A 23325-nucleotide genomic window follows, 5' to 3' on the forward strand; every position below is an offset into this window, starting at 1 on the left:
TGTACAAGTAAATTTCAGATATTAATCATTAAATGATGTTCAGCTAAACAGAGTAAAAAAAAGAAATGAAAAACAAAGCAGATTACATGAAAGCTTGACATTGCATTCAGTTTATTAAATGATTATATAAATTTGGCATTAAGGAAACTACAATTTGGCATATGAATCTAATAGTTACAAATGAGAACAAAATTTAAATTATGTATTACTGCAAAGAATTACGGAAATCTAATGTCATGAAGTTTATAGAATGTTAACACTGACACAATTTCGGGTATGTCAGAACTGCCAAGTATCGCGGACACAGGCATTCTAAGGATTGTAATCGCTGTACAACAATGAGGAAAGTTAGGAATTTCGTGGAGCAGAAAGAGAACACGCTTCTGACGTCATGGTGAGAATGCAGATTCCAGATTTGATTAAGTCAACAAAAACCAGAAGTTGGGGGGTCTCGAGAAGGAACTAGAGAGAGTATGGCGGAGAGAGAAGTAGCTGAGTAGAGAAGTAGAGGTGGAGAGAACTCCGGAGCGCGAAGTCGAGAAGTAGTATTCTAAGATAAAGAACTTATACGTTTACAGTCACGGAGAAGATTCGAATTATAAAAAGACGTAGTTTATGTTGAATTCAGTTAAACTACATTCTATCGTTATTACCATGAAGAACTAAAATATTACGCCTCGCTGTTAGTGAGATACACCCACTACATCCAGGAGACCTAAAGACCATCGATCACGCCAACCATCTGGGATTGCCTTTGCGGAGCTGGTCATCATTTCCAAGGACTACTAGGAACATTGGAGGTATGTGTTACTTTCTAAATCAGTTGCCAAGGTTCAATGTTTAGATGCCGTATTTGATCTGCCAGGAAAGAAATGCCCGAATTTGAAACACAACACATTACACAATAATTGAAAATACATAAACAAATTATTTATCGAATTTGAGTTATCATTTCATGCAAGTTATTACCTCTCGCTTAGTCTATGTTTACTTTCGTATTTCCGTTCATTTTAGAAGGTGAACGGAAGGTAACTTTCCTGCGTTCAATTTCGTCTCCAAAATTTAGACACTGAACCAAGAAAGTTCACACGGCGGAGATGCTTTAAGGTTTAGATATCTTTTGGTCCCATACCTCTAATATCTAATATTGACTCACCACCCACAATATATATTTTGTATTTGTGAAAATAAACTAATATACTGAGGACACCAATCGTGGCTGGGTTAATCAGTATCGTGCAACTACTTCAATTATTGTGGGATCTTTTAGTGTTTTTTTCATGTTGTTCTGATAAGTTAATCTAAAGATTTAGAAATTCTAAAATCGTAGCACGTCAATGGTAATCTATATTTAGACAATTTTTATCGTTCAGCATCTCCTACCATGCTCTAATAAGCTAATGTAAATATTTTGGAATTCTTCAGCATCTCGAACCATGCATCTTGAGAAACTCAGTTGAGAAAGAACGTTCTGCTGACAGGGAAAATTCTTAAGATCTCATGACACAATCTTCCGGACGAATTAAATTTCGTGAATCTAAGAAATTTCTGGACAAATTAGTACAAAGATTGTTACAATATTACAAGCATTTGCTGTTACAATTCTGGAATTAAAAAGCTAATTAATGATAGTTAACTAAAAGGTATATAATGACCTCGTTACGTAAATTCTCTCTAACGTAATATTACTATGTTGCAGTATTTGCTTTTCGTAACAAAGATAAAACGTCATGATCAATGTGAATAATCTTTCTAACGCTATTTTTTTCTAAACTCTGCCGAGTAATATGATTTCGTAAACACTAGTGATTATGTTAATAAAATTAAGTTACATTCAATATAATATATTGTAGCATTACCAAGAATTGAACCCAAGTACCATAACATCCCATAATATATATATATATATATATATATATATATATGTGTGTGTGTGTGTGTGTGTGCGTAGATATATGAAATTATTTTCTGGCGTAACTTTGTAAAGTCTGGGGTAATCTATACCATACTTGGTAGCACTAATACGTAAACATTCAGTCACTACTATCTTAACATTTTGTCAAAATTGAATTATTCTGAAATGAAACTCTCGAAATATAAAAAGAAATCCCAAATCGGTTCAATGCGACACACGAATCAATATTTTGATTAAAATCGAAGATTCCTTGCAAAAACAAAATTTAACCAAACACGAAGGTAGTTCTCCCATTGAAATTTCCTTTTAAATTTATGTGTATAGTTAGTTAATTTTGAATTTCTAATTCCGGTAATATTTTCGCTTTCTTTGTTTTTATACACCAACAGTAAAATGACGTTAGTTGCAGGCAACAGCAAAAATAAGCAAAAGCAAAGGAATGAGAAATTAATCCTGTCTTCTTAGAATAAATGGTGTCTCCCTAACAAATTAGCAAGATTTTCTCTGTCTCTAGGAGAGAATGGGACGAAAAATACAAATCAGGAAAGTGCCTGAAATTACGGTGGAAAACACTTTCTGGGATATAGTTGAATACTTCCGTTCTCACCTTTTAAATATAAAAAAAAAATATCACGTAATAATTTAACACTGGATTCTAAGTGGTGTTTGTGGAAAAGGAAACTAATTTAATCCACACAATATTTTTGGATTGCTCATTTTACAATTAATTTTATGCTACTAACACACTATTATTTCTTGGTAAATCATTTATTATTGCGCGATTGGCGTATGGCCGTTGAGACACTGGAATTCCATATTTACCTCGTAAGGCAACGTAGATATGTAAAAATAAGTGCTAGATTAACTAATCTTTAATAAAACAAGATTTTTCAATAGCTGGTTTATTCTCTACTTTCATCGCAGAAGACATGAAAGCTTACTCTGTAAATGTATTCTTATACTAACTACTAACCAGTATAGCAGATTGGTGGCAAACGTATGAGTACAGTATCTCACTCGAGTGTCGTAGCCAGAGCCATATTATAAAAGGCATACACACACAAGGATGCATAATATATATATGTACAGAGCTCAAAAAATGCTGATAGGATATACGAGGATTGCTCCTAATTAATCTACGCGCAAAACATGTACTGGCATATCCAATAAGTTTAAGGAAAAGCTTAGCGTCAATCAAAACTCTTAGAGATACAATTGCCTTCAACAGCCTCATAGGGAAACTGGATTCAGAAACAAAATTTCGAATACCCAATTTAATATATACCAAAGCATAACTTAGAGAGCGTCTTAAAATGGCCGGAAAACGTCAGTATTACAGCGTTTGAATGAGAACATGTGCGTTATCAAATTCTCTTCGGCAGTTTTGGCGATTCTTACGTTTATATGTAAAAAATCGCTTTCACTGATTGAAGTTTAACTAAATACTGAGGTTTCTAACACTATGTATATAATGTGCGTTGCGAACCACTTTTTTGAAATAAATTCTTCCTCACATGTTTGTCATGTATAACGACAATCTCCTTATAAAATATTACCACGTGTGAAGTAGTTTCCTTGAGTATATTTAATATGCGTACGGCCACATGATATAACGAATTTTTTGGCACATCCATGGCTAGTGTGAATTCTTTCACGTGTATGTACTAGCATGTTATGTGTTAAATGTGAACTTCGAAGAAACCTTCTTGCACAGTAATGCCAGGTCTCTGACGGTTTACATATCTTTTGCACTAATATGTTTTGCCACAGTAGACTTTGGACTAAAAATCTTTCACCACATTTGTCATTTTTAAGGTTTACTAATATGTTAATGTTAACTTTATAAATTAGCTTTTTGACGAAATTCCTTCTGAAGTTCTTGACGCTTGTGAGGTTTTATACAATTATGTATTAACGTGTCTTGCTAAATTAACCTTTTGTCTAAATCCCTTTTTACACTTTTGACTCATGTTAGTTTCTTATTTCTATGTATTAACATGTGTTTTGCTAAAGTACCCTTTTGTCTAAATTGCTTTTTACACTTTTGGCACATGTAAGGCTTTTTACCTTCATGTATTAACATATGGTATGCCAAATCCCTCTTCTGTCTTAACTCCGTTTTACACTCTTGGCACATGTAAGACTTTTTACCTGTATGTATTAACATGTGGCTTACCAAATTACTCTTTTGTCTAAATTCCTTTTTACACGTTTGGCAAATGTAAGGTTTTTTACCTTTATGTATTAACATGTGGCTTACCAAATTACCCTTTCGCCTAAATCCTTTCTTACACTCTTGGCACATGTAAGGTTTTATACCTGTATGTATTAACATGTGAGTATCTAAATTATACTTTTTCCTAAATTCCTTTTTACACTCTGGGCACATATAAGGTTTTATACCTCTATGTATCAACATGTGCTTATCCAAATTACCAATTTCACTAAATCCCCTCCCACACTCTTTACACTTATGAGGTTTTACAATTGAATGTGTTAACAAGTGTCTCTCCAAAAATGATCTTCGAATAAATCCTTTTCCACACTGTTGGCATTTATTAGAATATGCATCTCCAGGAGTTTGATTATTTCTTCTCAAATGTGATCGAGTATACTCCTTAGATTTCTCATCAGAGTGAGAAATTGTTCCCTTTCGTGTGGCTTTTATGAAAACAGTATTTTTATGGAAGCTGTAAAAAATTCAAGAAGAAAAGAAAAGTAAACATCAAAGAATGCAAACGCTTGTATGTAAAACAGAGCAACAAACGCAAGATACTTTTTCCTTTATAGTGTATATTAAAATTTCTGGGTTCCCAGGCTCACATACGTTATTTGCATCATAAAAAATTCAATGTTTTTTGTTTATTACTTTAAAAGTTAATAGGGCGTGTAATGTTAAAAGCTCCTCTCTGCATATTAAAAAAAAAGTAACATGTTATACATTACGTTAATGTGAGAGTGTGTTTGGTTATGGTTCATTTTTTACTTACCTGAGTAAGCTAATTACAACTTTTATTTTGAACGAAATAAAATAATTTTTGTTTCACTTTTCTTTCCTCACTCTATATCTCTCTTTATCCCACTCTCTCTTTTCCCAACTTGCCACAGCAAACCAGTTTCACAGCGCTCATATCTACCATCTATCGAAATTGGCAAGGATGTATTTCGATATAAGCACTGTTAATAGGTGTCAAGTGAATGTTTTAATTAACTCAATGCAAATTGCATGCTAAAAACTGATCTAGCAAGAAAATGAAATTCAACTACGTAATACATCAGACATATAATTGTAACTGTAAATAAGTAATATGCAATTTACATTAAGAAGAATACTCAGAATGTACTATTGTTCTATTTACAGAAAGTTAATAATATATCATTTTCCAAGCTCGGCCCTTTGACGAATTACTACCGACGTATTTACCAGGTAGTTATTGCATTATAATCTTTGTAATACTTATAACGATGTTTTCTCAATAGGAAGTCCGCTCTTGTATCGTCCGACCCTACGAACTTGCAGGTTCCATAGGCTGATCCTATGAATTGAAATTCAGAGTTCCTCCACGACCAAATATGTAAGCATTCACGCTGAAATCTTTAGAATCCAGTTCGTTAATACACTAACAAATGAAGTTTCACTTTGAACACTGGCATATATTAAATTATTATTATTATACACATTAAACCAAAACAATGCTCGCAGATTTAATTTGGAGATCGGATTCCGCCGCCCGAATGAGTTGTCATCGCAGCCAATCCCTATGTAGTTTCGGCCCTAAAATTAATTCCGATTTTCATTTGTAAAGTCGGGGCTGAAACTAAGCTAAAATTAACGAAGAGACCCTCCTATGGAGTTCACTGCTGAGTGATTTCTTTTCTTCTTCGCCACATAAGGATCTCTGGCGATTCGATCGCAGCAAATAATTTACGCAGACAAATGCAAACATACATGTATATGCTTGCGGGAGAGGAAGTTTCCGCAATTTTCTTCATAAGAGGTCCATTTAAAATGCTGAAAGCTTGCACTGTTTAGACTGTCTATCTCCTTTTGATTAAAACAATTAATGAGCCTCAAAAAAGTCGTGAAATCGTTTATCACGCTCACATGGTTCTGAGTAAATTGATTCGATGTTCGTAGAGTATCCTGTCCTTCGAAGGATTAGGACTTCACTTAAGTGACACTAGATTAGTCGCTGTATTATGGAACGGCCTGTATACGGATTTAAGTCAATGGAAATTCAATATGGGTTAACGGCATATTGGGACCACATTGTATATAGTAAAACACGATGCACTTCTTCTTCTAATTATTATTATTATTATTACCATTTTTATTATGTTCATTTGTATATGTCCATCTCGCCCTATTTTATCTTTCATAATTTGTTTTGCAAATATTGGTGTCTCACGATGGTTACACGTTTCGATATGTTTCTCAATTATTTTCATTGAATATAGTGTATAAACTTATATATGTACAGGATATTTCAAAACAACAGCAGTAACGTTTGCTATGTGATTCCTCACACTAAGATAAGACAGAAAGAAACCAACCTGGATGAACAAATGCTTCTTTCATAAAAAAATCAACTTTACAGGTCCATACCTCGAATACTATGGGACCTACTGTAGTCGGGTTAAGACTGCACTTAAGAACTAGTATGTGCCCTGTACAAATAACCATGCTTCAGAATCCTGCGGTACTTTCGCAACAATTTTTATAGAGGTAGTTTTTGAGCACTTCAAGTTATATCACCGTAGCCAAACTCGATCTGCAAACATTGCTGCCTGATTACCTTAAGATTCTGAAATACGTATTTTTGGGTAGTACACATAGTTCTTAAGTGAAGCCTTGACCCGAATGCGGTAGGTCCCATAATTTTGGAGCTATGGGCCTACCATATTTTTGGAGCTATTAATATTTCAATTTTTCTTGTTTTCGGCAGCCTATTACTCGTAAAGAAAACATTTGTGCACCCAGGTTGGTGTCTACTTTTCGCCTTATCTTCGTGTCAGGAAGCACACCCGAAACCTTGCCGGTGTTGTTTTGAAACACCCTGTATGAAAAAACATATTAGACAACACGAATATTATGCATAAATAAGCATAAACACATAAAATACTTAAATACTAAATAGTAACATAAAATATGTGTATATTAATTCCGGTAGTGTAGTCAGATAATGGTTTGGACGGTAAGATCGAAATTCCTAACGTGTGTATGATGGTGCATGATAACGTGTCTATGCACCATTTTAGAATATTTGTTCAATATCATTATTATCATAGGTATTCTGCCCTTATTGGCAGGTCACTTGCCACAGCTGGGAAGCTTCCATGCTTCAGGGTCCTCCTCTAACTTCTTCCTTCACACATATATTTCTGTTTTTGTATCATCCATTAATTGTAGTTTCCTTCGCTCCTCCCTCTCTTTCCCGCCACCATACGCGATAGTCCCTGGACGTCCCTGATGATACAATTTCTTCTTTGGCAAAGCCCAACCAATTCCTCTTCTAAATAATATCTAAAAGTGTTCTATTCTCCTCCACTATTTTTAACATCCTCCTGTTCGTTTTCCACCCGACCCAATTCTTTCTATTCTTCTTTACACCCACATTTCGAAGGCTTCCAGTCGATCTTCATTACTTTTACGTGATGTCAACGTTTCCGCCTCATAGAGTACAACACTCAACACGAAGCATTTTATGACTCTTTTCTCAACTCTATGTTCAAGGTCCCTCAAAAAAGAATTTTCTTCCTGCTAAAGGCCTCTTTCGCGATTCCTATACTTCCTTTTATTTCACGTTTGTACTTCATGTCATTACTAAGAATACTACCCAGATATCGAAAACTATTCACTTGTTCTATTTTCTCCCCTCTCACTTTTATATTTGACACAGAGTCCTTCGTTCCAATCACCATGGCTTTTGTCTTTCTAACATTTATTTTCATCCCATATTCTTCAAATCCCTTCCTCATTTTTTCTAACTTTTTATTGATTTTCTTTTCAGATTCTGCAACAAGCCCCATATCACCTACAAATCTTATGCAACTAATCATTCTACCTCCGACCGAAATGCCATCATGATGTAAGCCCTTTTTCACTATCCCTTCTAGATAGACATTAAACAGTGTTGGCGAGAGGCAGCATTCTTGTCGAACTTCCCTTCCAATTGCACTCGCTTCCGTCAGTCTCTTCTCTATCCTAGGACTTACTTGTTCGTTCATGTATAAGTTTCTTTTGAGTTTTCTATCTTCCAGTTCCAACCCTATATTCGTTAGAACTCCCAACAACAATTTCTAATTCACTCAATCAAAAGCCTTTTCTAGATCATAAAAGAAAACATACATCTCTTTCCCTTTTCCTTAAAACTTTCACAGATTGCCCTTAATAATCGAATTACATTTCTTGTGCCCTTGTCTCTTCTGAACCCAAATTGTTCCTCCTCATCTTCTTCATTTGTTCTTCTATATAACACTCTGTTCAGTATTAGTAGCAGAATTTTAGCAGCATGAGATATGAGAGTAATAGTGCTATAATCCTCACCTCTTTTTGGGTTCGATTTTATAGCCATCGGTATCATGACTGTCTTTTGAGAAAGTCTTTTGGCCACTCTCCTGTTTCATATATTTCATTGCAAAGTCGCAACAATTCGTTCTTTCCCTTTTCTCCCATGTTTTTAATGAATTCGATTGGTATTATCTATTCCGGTTGCCCTTCTATTCCTAATCTCTAATATAGCCTTCTCAAAATCTTATTTATTCACTAAGTAAGCATTTAATTTATATTGAACTCACTTTATTAACAATTAGGTATTAAAATTTAAAAATTCCTTTTAATATTAGATATAACTATATAAAATAATATATATTCATACACAAAAGTAAAAATGCATCTAAAGAACATTCAAAACGAACATTTGGTAAGGTAATCTTTATGTTGATAGTACATTGACTACTAAAATTCTCAAATGGCAAAAGCATAAAAATAATAAAATGATACGAGGTTATTCAATATCTGAAATTTTAGTATTTGCCTTGCTCAAACGACAAAATGTAAAACACATTGATACATTTCAAACGAGATAAGATCCCATGCCAACTCACAAAATTTCTTTGAATTTGTCATTATTTCAAACCAATACAACAGAAACATTTCCCTTTTCTTTCTCTTTAAATTACTAGTTGCTACAAGAAAGTGAATTTGCGTTTCTAATATTGACTTGAGTATTACGTAGGCATTGACATTATTGAACGGATTTCTACAATATTGGTGAACATACAATTGATGACTCAAACAAACACTTATAACGTTGTCTTCAACAAGACATTTTACTGGCAATGGCAAATTTATTCACACTAAAACCATCTATGGGCATCAACCACAAGTAAATATTACATGAAGGATACTCTATCCACCTCTAGAAATTATCGAATAATTACAAAAAATATTTTCTACTCTTCTAGTATCTACAAACAAGGTATTAAAGAATTGACGACAATTAACCATTATGTTCTAAATGTGTGCTCCCCTGTGGCCTTTGCACCACGTTAACGTACACATATTCTATAACAGTAAATGTGTAATAGATGCTCCTCCATATTAGCCTTTTAGCATCTTAAAACAGCACAAAAATATTTTTCTGCTCGAATGCAGTTCACTGTCGTTATGAAGAATACAGAACTGCCTCCAATGATTGTTATGTTCACTCAATGAGCACTATCAATAACCACGTGCCTACTTAAACATTTGAATACCAATTTTCTTCACGTGAATATTCATTTATATGTATGTGTACGACTCCTTTAATCTGGGATATTTTTGACATCTTTTCAGTTTTGCAAACTAAACAGTCTCATGGTTACACCTTAACCGATGGAAGAACAACATATTTTTTTTTTTTAGAACTTTCTAAAACAAAATTTCCAATTATGTTTGAATTATGAGTAATTCCTATAGGATACATGTGTCCCGTTGGTAATCAGTGTTAATTTATGCCTAATAATTATGAGAACAATCAGATATTAAACTCATGCATCGTACATTGTTACCGTTATTTGCTAAAATCGGAATATTTAATTTCGAGGTACGAAATTCAACTTCATATGAAGATTTTAATTCTGCATATTAAGACCAAATTCGTACTTCGAAATTCAACTTAATATGCAGAATTAAATTCCTCATTATTTATTAGTATGTCAGGTTATTGACAAGTCGAAACTGAAACAATAACTTCTCTTTTTCGAACCAATAAGCGCTTTCGCCATTGGTTGAGTGCATTTTGTTCATACAATAATATAACGGAAGTTTCTTTACCATTATATCGCTTATAATGAAGGAAAATAAAGACTAAGCTAAAATTTAATTAATGAGATACTCGAAACGAAATTAAGATTGCTCTCCTTTATATGTGAGTCGTTGAGCAATGGGAGAACTGATTAAGGATCATTGAAACAAAATGACTTTATCTGGCTTTCTTTAATACGTGTTCTTCGTGTTTGTAAACAGCTTCATCGACTTAATTATATGTCATTTAAAAAAATCGTTAAAGTATCCTAACACAAAACATTTCAAAATATTCTAACAAAGTTTTAATACTAATCATCTTTCAATTACAAAACACAAAAAATCTACTACAAGATTGGGAAAGTTTTAATAGCTAGACAAAATCTATACATTGGTAATTATTATCGTGAAACAAAATTCTATCTGACATTTATATATTTCACATAAATACACAAAATAATTAAAATGAATATATATATATATATATATATATATATATATATATATATATATATATATATATATAAGTTCTATAACGTGACTACTTATTCGTGAAACATTCGATATATTATAAATGGGGTAAAGGTGATGAAGCCCATAAGGCGCTATCCTGTAAACTGATGCGTCACAGGTGTAAGCCAATTATATATATATATATATATATAAAGAAATATATAGGTTATTGAATTGATCGCTAATCTCAACGACCGCTAACCTACTGTCTATCAGCCTGAAGTATGCAGGAGTGGCCAAATTTTCCTAACGATTCATAGTTGAATGATTATGCATTCTTACCATGACACATTTGAGTATAATTTTCCCGACCCCAATTTTGGTTGTCAACAGGAGGCATTATACAAAAAGAATTCAATGAAAATGACAAGAAATCCCTTTGGGAAAAATGAGCAATGGCCAAATTATGCGCTCTCACTGGCATGTGCATTTGATAATAAAAGTACTATCGGTAATATGGTCAAATCTAGTGGTATGTGTCGTACCATTGGGGTACACAGCTAGTGTGCGCAGTTCTTTTTTTTTTTTTCCTTTTACCGAAGCCAATTCACGACGAGCGGCACAACAAAAGTAGAAAATAGTTATTTCAAGACTCAGTAGGGATAGTATTTAGTTATTTTCCTCTTAAATCGAAACGAAACATTACGTTAAGGTCTAAAATCCAAACGTCAATTTTACTTCTATTTACTTTATCTTGTCTTTTCTTAACATGACATATACTAAATACTTAAACAAAGTTTTGAGATATGCAATCAACTGGCAAACATTGCACATACCTAAAGATCCTAACCGGTCACCACCCTGATTCACCACTATATCATGAAAAGACAAAAGTGGTTTCCTTAAGCGGTTGTATTACAATATTTCCAAACTCTTCTCGAATTATAATATCGCTATTGCTGAACCCAATCGATGTCTAAATTTCAGTATTATTGCAACAAATACATACTGAATATTCATTTTAGGAAAACAAACTGACGAATAGTTTTGCAAAGCCAAATAAGAATCGCCAAGTATTTTAAATATTGCTAAAAATTTTACTGAATTTACAATGTGTCATTGGCAAATTAAACTCGCATTCAAAATTCAGTGCATCATTGGTATACGTCAACAGCAGTAAAGCAAAAAAAAAAAAAAAAAGTTATTTTGAAATTAGTTTAAGTTTAATTTAATATTTTTCTCTAAACAAGTCTGTAGATATCTTCAATTTCCTAATCATTTCTCTAATGATATGATTGCATGGGGACAGATAAACAAGCACAAATGTAAGGGAAAATAAATGAAACTCCAAATAGGATAACGTAAAAAAATTGATTATAGCTTATCACCTCGAAAAACTGGAAACACCTGAGAATGAATAAATCATGCAAAAACAAACATTCTAACAAGAATTCGATACGGAGAATCTTTACACGAAACGGAATATACTTTTAATTTTCAAAAGTGGCGGTTTAGTATAATATTACGAATTCCGATTCTAAATTGTGTACCTGTTTCAAAATTCTAAATGCTGTAATTTCTTTGGCTTCCAAATTCGTTCCTGAATCTACAAATGCTGTAAAATAACAAATCATAACATTTTAAAAAAACGTACCCGATTATGAGTTAGTATCGTTGACTTCTTGTGCTGGCGGATCGATGATGATGGGTATTTACAGAAAACTGAAAAATAAAACCCTAATATTTGAAATTCGATGGGGATAAATTAATGACCAATAATCTTTTAAATTTGAACTAAATGCTTAGAAGAATTCAATTTAAATTCCCTTTTTATCTCAACCCATCTCTTTTTTAATGCCATAATCGAAGTCCACAAGAAAGGTTGGGCAGAATGACCTTAAGATAATCACTTGTCCATTCTGGTGAGCGCATTCAAAATTAGTGGCACACATCGTTAACGTTAACGGAAAACAATAATGCAAGGCGAGGTTATAACACGTACAGCAGCAGTAATTATAAGGATAATTGTTCTTTTTGAGTGCAGCAAGATAAACGGATAAGCACGTCGCAAAAAGGCCAGCAAAGGAAAAAAACGAAATAACAACAATAATGATAATCGACGGAACCAAGCTAACGCGTTGAATAATGACTGGGAGAATGGGCGTACGAATAATGAACAAGATCGTTCAGAAGAGCTTTGCAGTGATAGGGATAACAATTGGCCTACTAATAATAACCGTAAATCGCAGCCACATCGAGGAAATAAACAAGGTCGACGAAATTAACGCTAAAAATGAAAAAAACCTAAATAATGGGAGAACTAACTGGGACCGAACTCGAGACCAGTGAGATGAGAGACCGGAAAACTAAATGGAGATGGGTTTCAAGTTGGGATATCCGTAGAGAGAAAAAGTAGTCAAATCCCAAAAACGTATTTCGCGTTCGAAATTTTACATTTGAATCTGAGTCGGATTTAGGTCAGGATGCAAGAAATGACACAGAAGAAGATAAATTTGAAGAAAATTTGTCACGGCCAATATTCAACAATATTCTGTCTACAGTAACGCGAGTGTGAACGGCAGAGAATAAGAACATTGTGTGAGACAATAGCAAAACGTCGCTAGCATCTTATGATTTTTGGAAGGAAATTACAAAGAATATTTCATTTCCAAAATTAAAATCAACTGAAGACGTTTACATTGTAGATTATAGTGGGAAGTTTAAGAGAAATTGTAGAGGAAGGACCGTCGTCAACGTTAAAAAGAATCACTTGCATTCACATTAGAAATTTTTGATGTACCCGACCTTAATGAGAAATTTATTATAGGTGTGAATGCATCTGCGCAATTACAAAGTATCATTAACCTTAGACAAGGTAACATTAAATCATAACAGAATACGACATTAGAGTAGTAGTCTCTTTTCTGCCCGTTGAATAAAATAATTGTGGTGATGCTGATGACACTTTGGTCCAATCAGCTGATGAAAATATCAACACAGAACACCCACCCATTAGTAGTATTACTTGTAATCAGGATGATACGGTTGTTAAACGAATAACATCAGCAGAGCAATTGAGAGCAGCTGTTAGTCGTGCAAGCAAACAAGATCACAAAATAAAAAAGAGCATTTACTTGATTTATTGTTTCAGTGTAGAGATATTTTTACGAATTACTCCGCCAGGTTCAAAGAATTTCAATATAAAATGAAAATCGATACTAATAAAAAAGTGGTTAGAAAACAGTATTCGATCGCGTACAAATACTTCCCTTTTGTACGAGGTGAGACTAAAAGGTTATTGCAACTGGGGATTATCACAAATTGTCAATCTATTGACAGTAACCCTATTTTAGTTCTACCAAAGAACAATAGCAAATGAAATGAAAGTTTTAAGTTTCGAGTTTTGAGTTTTAAGTCCCAGGATTATGCCGGTTAGCTTAAGGAGACGGTATTGATGAAAGATGAGTGAAATAGTGGAATGAAGAAAGAGGGAGGAAACGAGAGAACCCCGAGAAAAACCACGAGCACGGGTGTTTGTTTACCACAAAGTCCACACGGCGCTGGCTGGCATCGAACCAGGGACCCCAAGTACCGGTGGTGAACGCTTTACCACTGACCCACCGCGCCCCCTAATGATAAACAGAGGCTATGTATCGATGTAAGATCTATTAATGAACATTCAGTTTTGAGGCAAATTAAACCAGAAACGATAGCTTTGTTGGCTAAATTGCAGGAAAACTGTCCACCACCCTTCTGGAACACCATTCTTCGTACCATCGGAGTTAATTGCATCCGAAATCTCAACTATATACAGCGTTCAATTTTGAGAGACAGTGGTATCAATATCAGGAGTACCCTTTGGATACCATAAGGTGGACAAGCCTTAAGGTTGGTTTAAAGGGACAAGTTTTGCCGATAGATGGCACTACAGTCTTCGTATCTCTCCCATGTATTATTTACCTTTCAGGAAAATTCACTATTTTTCTTACAGATTTCAACCTACAGACGTCAAATTTTTAGAAAAGGAACTTCATAATATATCGAAGGCAATAATCCGTTCCGATTTTTTATTTAGAATTTTCTTCAATGTTGAAATGGCTTCATTGTTGAAAAAGATATCCAAACTGTTAAGAGTGGAACTGTTTCAACAATGATGAAAATTCTAATTAAAAAATCGACACGGATTCTTCCCTTTAATAGGTTATGAAATTCCTTCTCTAAAAGAAATGGTCTCTAGGCTGAAATATGTAAGAGAAGTTGTAAATTTTCGTCAATGGTAAAAAATACATGGGAGAGATACGAAGACTGTAGCGACAACTATCGGCAAATTTGTCCCTTTACACTGACCTTAACGGAATGACGTCCCATGTGCTAGGTCGACGTACACAGCAAGATCACCAGATATACCGATGAGAAGTTGGTCACGAATAACACTTATGAGGAACGCTTGAATTTATTAAAGATAATTTCCGATAAAATTTAGGAAGCAACATCACCCTGAATATTGATAAAAGCATGTTTTGAGCGCCGGAATTATCGTTCTAAGGATATATTATTGGCCCAAACGGAATAAAAAGTGAAACAATCAAAGCAGTTAAGCAATTAATAACACCAACTAATGTTAAAATGTGCAATCTGCATTAGGATTATATGTGTGGTAACAGAACATTCTACTTAATTACGCTACTCAAGCAGCCTCATTCTGTGAACTGCAGGCTAAAGCCCGGAAATTGCAATGGAGTGAACAGTGTGAACAATCATTTAATAAGATTAAAAGGGATATTTGCAGCAACGTTTTGTTAACACGTGCAGCTTATCTAAAACCTTTTTACATTCAGGTGGATGTTTCAACAGTCGGATTGGGCTGTACACTTTGGCGGGGTAACAGAAAGCGAATTATTCAGTGCTTTACCCGTACTTTGACACCATGCGAACATCGGTACACAATTTCAGAATTGGAATGCTTAGCAGTAATTTACGCTTTAAGAAAATGGAAACATATGTCATTAGGAACATGTATAATTATTGTCAGTGATCAACATGCTCTTCTCTTCCTTAAATGTTTCAAACCATGGAATAATAGATTATTACGCTGGAGCGTGGAAATTAGTGAATTTCAAGACGATGTAGAATTTGTGCAGGGAAAAAATAAATTCAGTGACACTCTTAATACATTGTTTCCATCACATGAACACATGCTACTTAAAGTACACTCATTTTAAGAGGCATGAGTTAACCTCGCACGTGGATATTAAAAATAGTCACTGAGTGAACAAAATGATCGTATTTGAAGCACTTTTGCGTTGTATGCAATTAAGTTTATTTGAATGGCAGTCGAGCAGAAATAGTGACTTAGGGCAATTTTGAAATCCTAAAAGGCTACTTAAGAGCATTTTTATCTAGATTTACTGTAATGTGCGGATGTACACGTGACGCTATAGGTAGTAAAGGGCAGAACACCTTTGGGGATGATGGTTACTCTTCTTCACTTTCCGAATACCTAGCCTGTTAAGGTGAAATGAGTAGAGAATAATTATTGTAAATGCTTGATATAATTTGAGGTGGGTAGTGTATCCCTCATATAATGTTCGTCTACGGTTAATACCTGTGAATATTCTTAGTGTGTTATAAGCTGATGACTGTTATTGCGAGTAAAAAGTCTTGTTGAAGACAATGTTATAAGCGTTTCATTTAATGATGGTATGTTCATCAATATTGTAGAAATCCGTGCACTAACATCAATGCCTACGGAATATTTCAGTCGATATTGATTTCTGATTACTGAAAATGCAAATTTACGTTGTTAATGCTGCTAAGAGCACAAAGAAAAATAAAAATGTTTCTGACATATGGCTTTTAAGCAATGGGAAGGTCGAAGAAATTATTTTCTGAGTTGACATGTGATTCTAAATTCATCTGAAATGTTTCAAATGTGTTGTACACTTTGTCGTTTGAGGAAGACAAACACTGAAATTTGAAATTTTGAATACATATATTATACTCAAATGTGATATCGAAAAGAATGCTTATGATTTAACATTTGATTATTAATGAAATGAATTTTAGTTTGCACAAACGGTTTTCCGATTGGATCAAATATTGTAAAAAAAAGTTGCATACACACAATATTATACCATACCAGACATTCGTTTGCAATTTAGATTTTACCGTAAAAAGAAAAAGAAATTACAAACAACATTTCCGAAAGCAACACACACAACATGTATTACTGTTTAGTATTTAAGTATTTTGGTAATTACGTTCTTTAGTATGCTTTTGTTTTTCTAAATATATGAAGTCATATAATACACTCAATAAAAAAGACTGAGAAACATATTGAAATATATATTTATGGCGAGAAGCTAATATTACAAAAAAGGTAAAGAAAATAAGCCTATGAAATGGACAGATATAAAGAAGTATAATAACAAAATAAACAAAAGACTTTATTCACGGTGGCCTAAAGCTGAATTTAACGTAATACAGGGTGAATAACCTTATACTTAGTCAGACAAGTGAAATGTGCTCTACTATATACAGTGTTGTCCAATATGCCGTTCCCCATGGTGAATTCTCAGTGTCTTCGATGAATATCCAGGGTGTTCCTTCCTACACTTACGGCTTAATGTAAGAACGAGATTTATAGTAATTTTCTGTTACGTTTGGAAAGTTATTTAACTGCCGAACTGTCTCACTTCTTATAAAGTTAAGCAATAGTTTGAGTTCAATTATGTGTTCAAATTTTGCGATTCTATTAACTCTGGTTCAGGTAAACGAAAAAATAAATATTTAAGTAAGTATTCTAAGTATTGAAAGGATGACTCCGTTTTTGAAGCTCATCAATTGCTTTCAAAAAACAAGATAGGCAGTTTGTGTTAACTTCGAATTGATCAACCAGCCTTGAATAAAACGGGAGAATTCTTCAAACAGCCTCTCTCAGAAGCTTATGCATGTTTATCTATGTGTTTGTGCACTTGGCTTCGCTCAAAGCATCGTATGTAGAAAACGATACGAAATCGCCCACAAGTACACACTGCATTCCTCAGGACTGTACTTTGGATCCGTAGGTATGAACTTTTGGGAAACTTTCTCCGTCCCAACATTTGGCTGCATGGGGATTGGCCGGGAAGGAACATTAATTCGGGTGTGTAATCCCGAACTGATCAGTACGACTGTGATGAAACGCGATCCCCGCCTTATTATCAAGGAAACTGTGGGCTGAGAATAAAGATTAGTAAATAAACCAAGTGCAGAAACTACATGCATTCAGGTGTGAACCAGACTACAACGAAAAAAGCGATTTGAAACAAATATTTACAAGGACATAACTCTGATGAAATAATGCATTTAAACATACCTGAGGGCCTGGGCACTGTATCCTTCTCGATTACTATTTCCTTCAACGTCGTCGGATCTGTTATTATCTACAATAGTGGACAAGATGTGACTGCTTGACTCTTTCGTGTTGTGTGTAAAATTAGAAGATTTTTTCTTGGTGTTACTGTGAAAACGTTTGGCATTTCTAAGTACTTCATCTGTTGATAAACGCTTGACCAAACATATTGGTTTCGGAGTTAATTTCGAATCTGATATTGTTTTCTCCTCATTACTTTCTGAAGTGAGATTCTCTCGTTCCGTTTCACTTCCTCGTTCCATACATTCAACACGTAGTGAAAGAGGATCTTCTTGATCATTTGTGTTACTATTATACAGTTCATAAATACATTCTTCAGGTGTCTCAATTTCTGGTTTCACTTCAACTTTAACAGGAACGTCGTCTGCTTCCATTTCAATTACATTACAAGTAAAGTTGAAATGATCAAAAGCCATCTCGCTAGCACAAAGAAGCTTTTGAAACTGGAGATTTGAAACCTTCAGCAGATAATATTAAAGGACACCAAACAAACCTGAAATCAATAAGAAAAATACTTTTTGTTTTAACAAAACTTATGGAAAGCCGTGAGAGGACAACAATGAATACCATTTTAGTTAACTTAGTCAGTGCATGGAATAGTTTGGGATTGGATTAGGGATGTAAAATATACTGAAACCAGTATATTAAAGCATCCGAAATTTAGTTACAACTCATACAAAAATATTAAAATACCTAAATACCGAAAATTCAGTACCATACCGAAATATGGAAATACTGCTTAATATTTGATTTCTTTCTTTACTATCTGACTTGCTAAAGCGAAACCTAATATATTTTTCTTAGACCTTACACACAAGTATATTATAGGCCTATATTATGTTTCATCCACATTAATATCTTTGTTTTTGCTATACATAGGTACATTTTATGAAATCTCTTTTTCCTAAGTAAAGTTAAAAATTCTCTATCTACGAACAGTGTTGCATGAGGAAAGAAAACGATAAATACTAAAATTTCCTTTGCTACATTACTAGCTTATGTTTCTGAAATAAAATATGCGAAAAACCGTTACACAAATATTTCACTTAAATGTAGACAACCTTTTAAACACGTATTAAACACACACTTACTTGTTTTTTGCAACTTTTCGTATTTACTCAAATACATATAGCGCTAGCAATTTCTAAAGAAATTTATTTTGCAGTCGTTATTGTATGTTTTAATTTACAGGACTTTCTTTTTTCGGTATTTTCGGTTTCCCAGCGTTTAAATGTCACTAGATTCCTTTTTTTCTAGTAACTTACGTTGTTTCCTGGGAATATTGAAGTATACCATCCATTTTAGTACCGATGTTATTTGTAACATGGAAGTACTGACTAATTTTGGATTCTAGCAACCTAAGATCTTACCAGAAACGAACGGATCATTCGCACAGAAGAGTCTCAGGTTAAGCAGGGACCACACAGAGATCTCTTATACAGTGATATAATTGGGTATATGCCAACACAACATTCTTATGATCCAGGGGTCACGTTGACTCAGTGGCAAAGGATTAACTTCTGTCGCATGGGGTTCTTGGTTCGATCTCATCCCACGAAAAGTGATTTTTGGTGCACAAACACCCTGCTCATAGGTTTTTCAGGGTACTTCCGTTTCCTCCCACTTTCAGCATTCTTCATCACCGTGTCCTTAAGACTAGCGGAGATACACGTGGGACGTAAAACTTAAAGATTTTTTTCTTTTTGCAGTTCAGCGTACATGTACCTTAAACTAACGAGAGAACAAACGTTTTATAGCCGTAGGTGTATTTTATATTTTACTGAACTGAACCATTTCATAAAACTAGATCCGCTTTCTTGCTATTTTAGTTTTGCGATGTAATTGTGTTTTTCGATATTTATAACACGAAATTCAATATAACCAAACCTTAATATCGAACAGTCCTATCGCCAATATATGAAAATGAAAAATTTAATTTCTTTTCACAATTAAAGTTAAATAGAAAGTTGAGCGATGTATGTTATATTTATACTTAACCAAACTTCTAAAATAATTTTATTTTACTAAAATAGATGATTATCAAATTTTAATCGTTTCTTTCACGATTTAAACGGTTATATTTCTTTATACAAAAAAAGGAAATAGTCATTTTTTCCTACCATAAAAATAAAGAATATTATACTATTTTCGTTCTGTTTTATAAATATTGGTTTGAGTCAGACGTTGCTTTTCGAACTTTATGTACTTTGCCAGGTAATCTCCTGCAAAACTGCCAAAGGAATTTCTTCTTCTATGACAGTGAATCCCACTTCCCAAAGCTACGAAATTCTCCCTAAATTTTTTGAGATGGAAGTCAACAAGGGTTGCCAGTGCTTTCGCGGTATGCCTTTCAATCTCATTGAGAAATCTTCTGAATTCATCACTGTAACACTTCATTACTCGAATGGCATATTAACACTGAGTGCTAATCACGTATAAATGCGTCAGTTAGGAATGTATTGCTTTACGTATGTAACATACTTATGAGAGAGAACAAGAAGAATGTTGCTAAATAAATGTGACTATGTTTATGTAAAATTGAGCGAAATATTTGAGTAAAGTGTTGAATTAGTTCAAGGGTAAATATTATACAGGAAGTTCACGAGATTCTGATTACTTAAAACAGTACGGTGTTGAGAATAAATGTGCTAAGATTATTAAGTTAAATAAAAGGTAATTCGAGGTCATAGTTAATTTAATGAAGAAATATCATGGAGTATATGGTAGCTAGTGGATTTGAATATACAATATTTTACGGTTCAATTAGATAGATGAAAGAGATTACAAAATAATAAAAAACAGTAAAAAAATAGGTAAGCATAACAATTGGCGCAGTCTGTAGTAAAGAACATTACACATTTAAATACTAACAACGGCTGCATTTAGCACTTTCGAGCCTCTTGACGTTTAGATAGGAAAAAAACAAATTTACATTGAAAGATTTGGACAAGTGGCATTATCACCAGCCTTACCTGAGGATAGGAATATAGCAACTTTTTAGCAGTTACGGGTGGAAAAGCTTACGAAGAATTTCGAAACTCGTGCACTCCAGATAAAACTGCACAAAAGTCATATGAAGAATTTAAAGGATTTACGTTGCAGCATTATGGAATTAAGACTAACGAAACAGCTAAAAGGTTCAAGTTTCGTAAGTTTATTCAACATAAACTTCAGACGGTTGAACAAAATGAGATAAAATTAGAAAACCAAGCTGCATACTGCAACTCTGATACGTATTTAGAAAATTCTTCACGAGACAAGTTTGTGTTTGGAATGGAAAATAATGTAGCTCGAAGATGGATTTTGACATCTACCTCTTTCAATTTTCAACACGTATTTGATATTGCTACAGATGTAGAAAACACGGATCGTATTCAACATCGCGAGTGAATGAAATCAGCTTCAAGTTAATCTGATGCAACCTAGTGGAATAAGATAAACGAAAATAGTAAAAGGCAGATCACCGTATATTACAAATGCTAGTAACTCTCCAAGATCTTGGCATTCTTCAAATCCTAGTAACACACGAGGAAGTACAAGGCAGAAATTAAGTTCCTCAATATCGTCAGAATCATCAGAAAGGCAAAGTAAAGTTTATTAAGTGACGGAATTGTCAACGCTTACATGTTAGATAAAATTGCTCAGCTTACGACAAGAGATCTTTCAAATGCGCTGGAATCCATCAAATTTGCTAAAGTTTGTATACAACAAAAACTGCATACAGAAATAAACGAACTACATATAGATCAAGTTAATCAAAATGTACAAGAATTGAAACAGCAAGTACAACATCTTCCATATTAGACAAGAGTCAAGTGCAAGCCTTGTATGAAGTATTGGCATTGGACACATTGCATTACAAATCTTTAAATGAAGTATTAGAAGAACTGTCGAGCAACCTACAGAAAGCTTTTAGTTACAACCTAGCACATGAACAAGTACTTCAAATTACGTTAAAAAAAAGCAGCAATTGAAGACAAGTAATCTAAAAAAGAAAATTAGATTGATTCACGGAATACTAGTGATTACAAACTATTGACAGATTATGAAGGAGTTTTATATAAATTTACACGAGACAACATAGTTCACCTACGAATCTGGAAAAGATAATAACAAGGGGAGAAATAGAAGACACAATAAAAACAGGAAGTATTATAAGAGAAGACAGAAACTAACCAATGATGAGATATTAGATGTTGAGAATAAATGTGTTAAGATTATTAACTTAAATACAAGGTAATCTAAAAAAGACACAGTTAATTTAATGAAGAAATAATATTGAGTATACTTTAGCTAGTGGATTTGGGTAAACAATATTTCACGGTTACATGAGATAGGTGAAAGAGATTACAAGATATTAAAAAATATATATCAAAAATAGTATAAGAACGTAATTCAAATGTTTTCTATTTTGTGTTATCTTTCATTATTACATGGGGTTAGCAATCTTGGATTATGCTGTAGAATACATAGAACATAATTTAATTACTCTATCACGCGAAAAAGATAATTTACTCTTCTGTTGGTTTTCCCATCCGATAGCCATGTGAATGTTGCTTACGGCAAAAAGGGCGAGAGAATATATCTCATGTTAGAACACCCCCAAATTTGGAACAGGAGTTTAGCTAAGGTACCGGTAATCTTTTCTGATGCAAGAGTCATATCACACATTTCAATAGTTCTGCTCAATTTTTCCATAATGTATAACAGACTACTAGCAACAAGCTATTTCTTCTGAATTTATGAAAATAATGGGCGAGCAGTTGATTATATAAAGGTGGGATCCATGCAGTAATCTTTTGAAAATATGTAAATACTAGACTGAACTCAGGAAAGCATATTTCACACAAAATTCCACCACAAAAGTCACAATTATTAAAGGAACTCGCTTCGACTTTTTTTTTTTTTTTTCATTTATGAAGAGTTCACATTATGAATCAATACAATATAGGGGAATGAAAATAATGAGGGATCTTTTCAATTATAGATCAATAAAATATAGTTCGTATGCTTTCTTTTTGCATGTACGTCCCTTAACGTTTTATTTTTAGTGAATTGTATGCAATACGTAGGCCTAGTACACAAACAATTATACACCAAAATAAAGAGGAAATGTGAAGCTTCCCGGCGAAGTGTGACACATAATATTCATATTTAGATGTTTCGATCTAATATGTTTGCATTTCGAGTTCTAATTATTTTAATATAGAAAAAGTTTTCTTTAGACGAAGGAGGACATATATTTAGAATTTAACC

General features: G+C 33.6%; 1 protein-coding gene across 4 annotated transcripts in view; it reads right to left on the reverse strand.

Moving 5' to 3' along the window:
- The window catches only part of LOC145691048 (uncharacterized), a 462802-nt gene that overhangs the window by 251930 nt on the left and 187547 nt on the right, over nucleotides 1-23325 (reverse strand). Inside the window, exons 2-3 of one of the 4 annotated variants that reach the window (XM_081766665.1) lie at nucleotides 18013-18562; nucleotides 38-4605 (exon numbers count right to left, since the gene is read on the reverse strand). In XM_081766665.1, coding sequence (XP_081622791.1) covers nucleotides 3882-4605; nucleotides 18013-18485 — 1197 coding nt within the window. In that variant the 5' untranslated portion in view covers nucleotides 18486-18562 and the 3' untranslated portion in view covers nucleotides 38-3881. Of the gene's footprint in view, nucleotides 1-37; nucleotides 4606-18012; nucleotides 18563-23325 lie in introns of those variants that run through there. The other 3 variants (XM_081766664.1, XM_081766666.1, XM_081766675.1) reach the window with 3 other exon arrangements.

The sequence above is a fragment of the Thermobia domestica genome, chromosome 7, assembly GCF_964235325.1.
Source record: "Thermobia domestica chromosome 7, izTheDome1.hap1.1, whole genome shotgun sequence".
Classification (NCBI taxonomy): Eukaryota; Metazoa; Arthropoda; class Insecta; order Zygentoma; family Lepismatidae; genus Thermobia; species Thermobia domestica.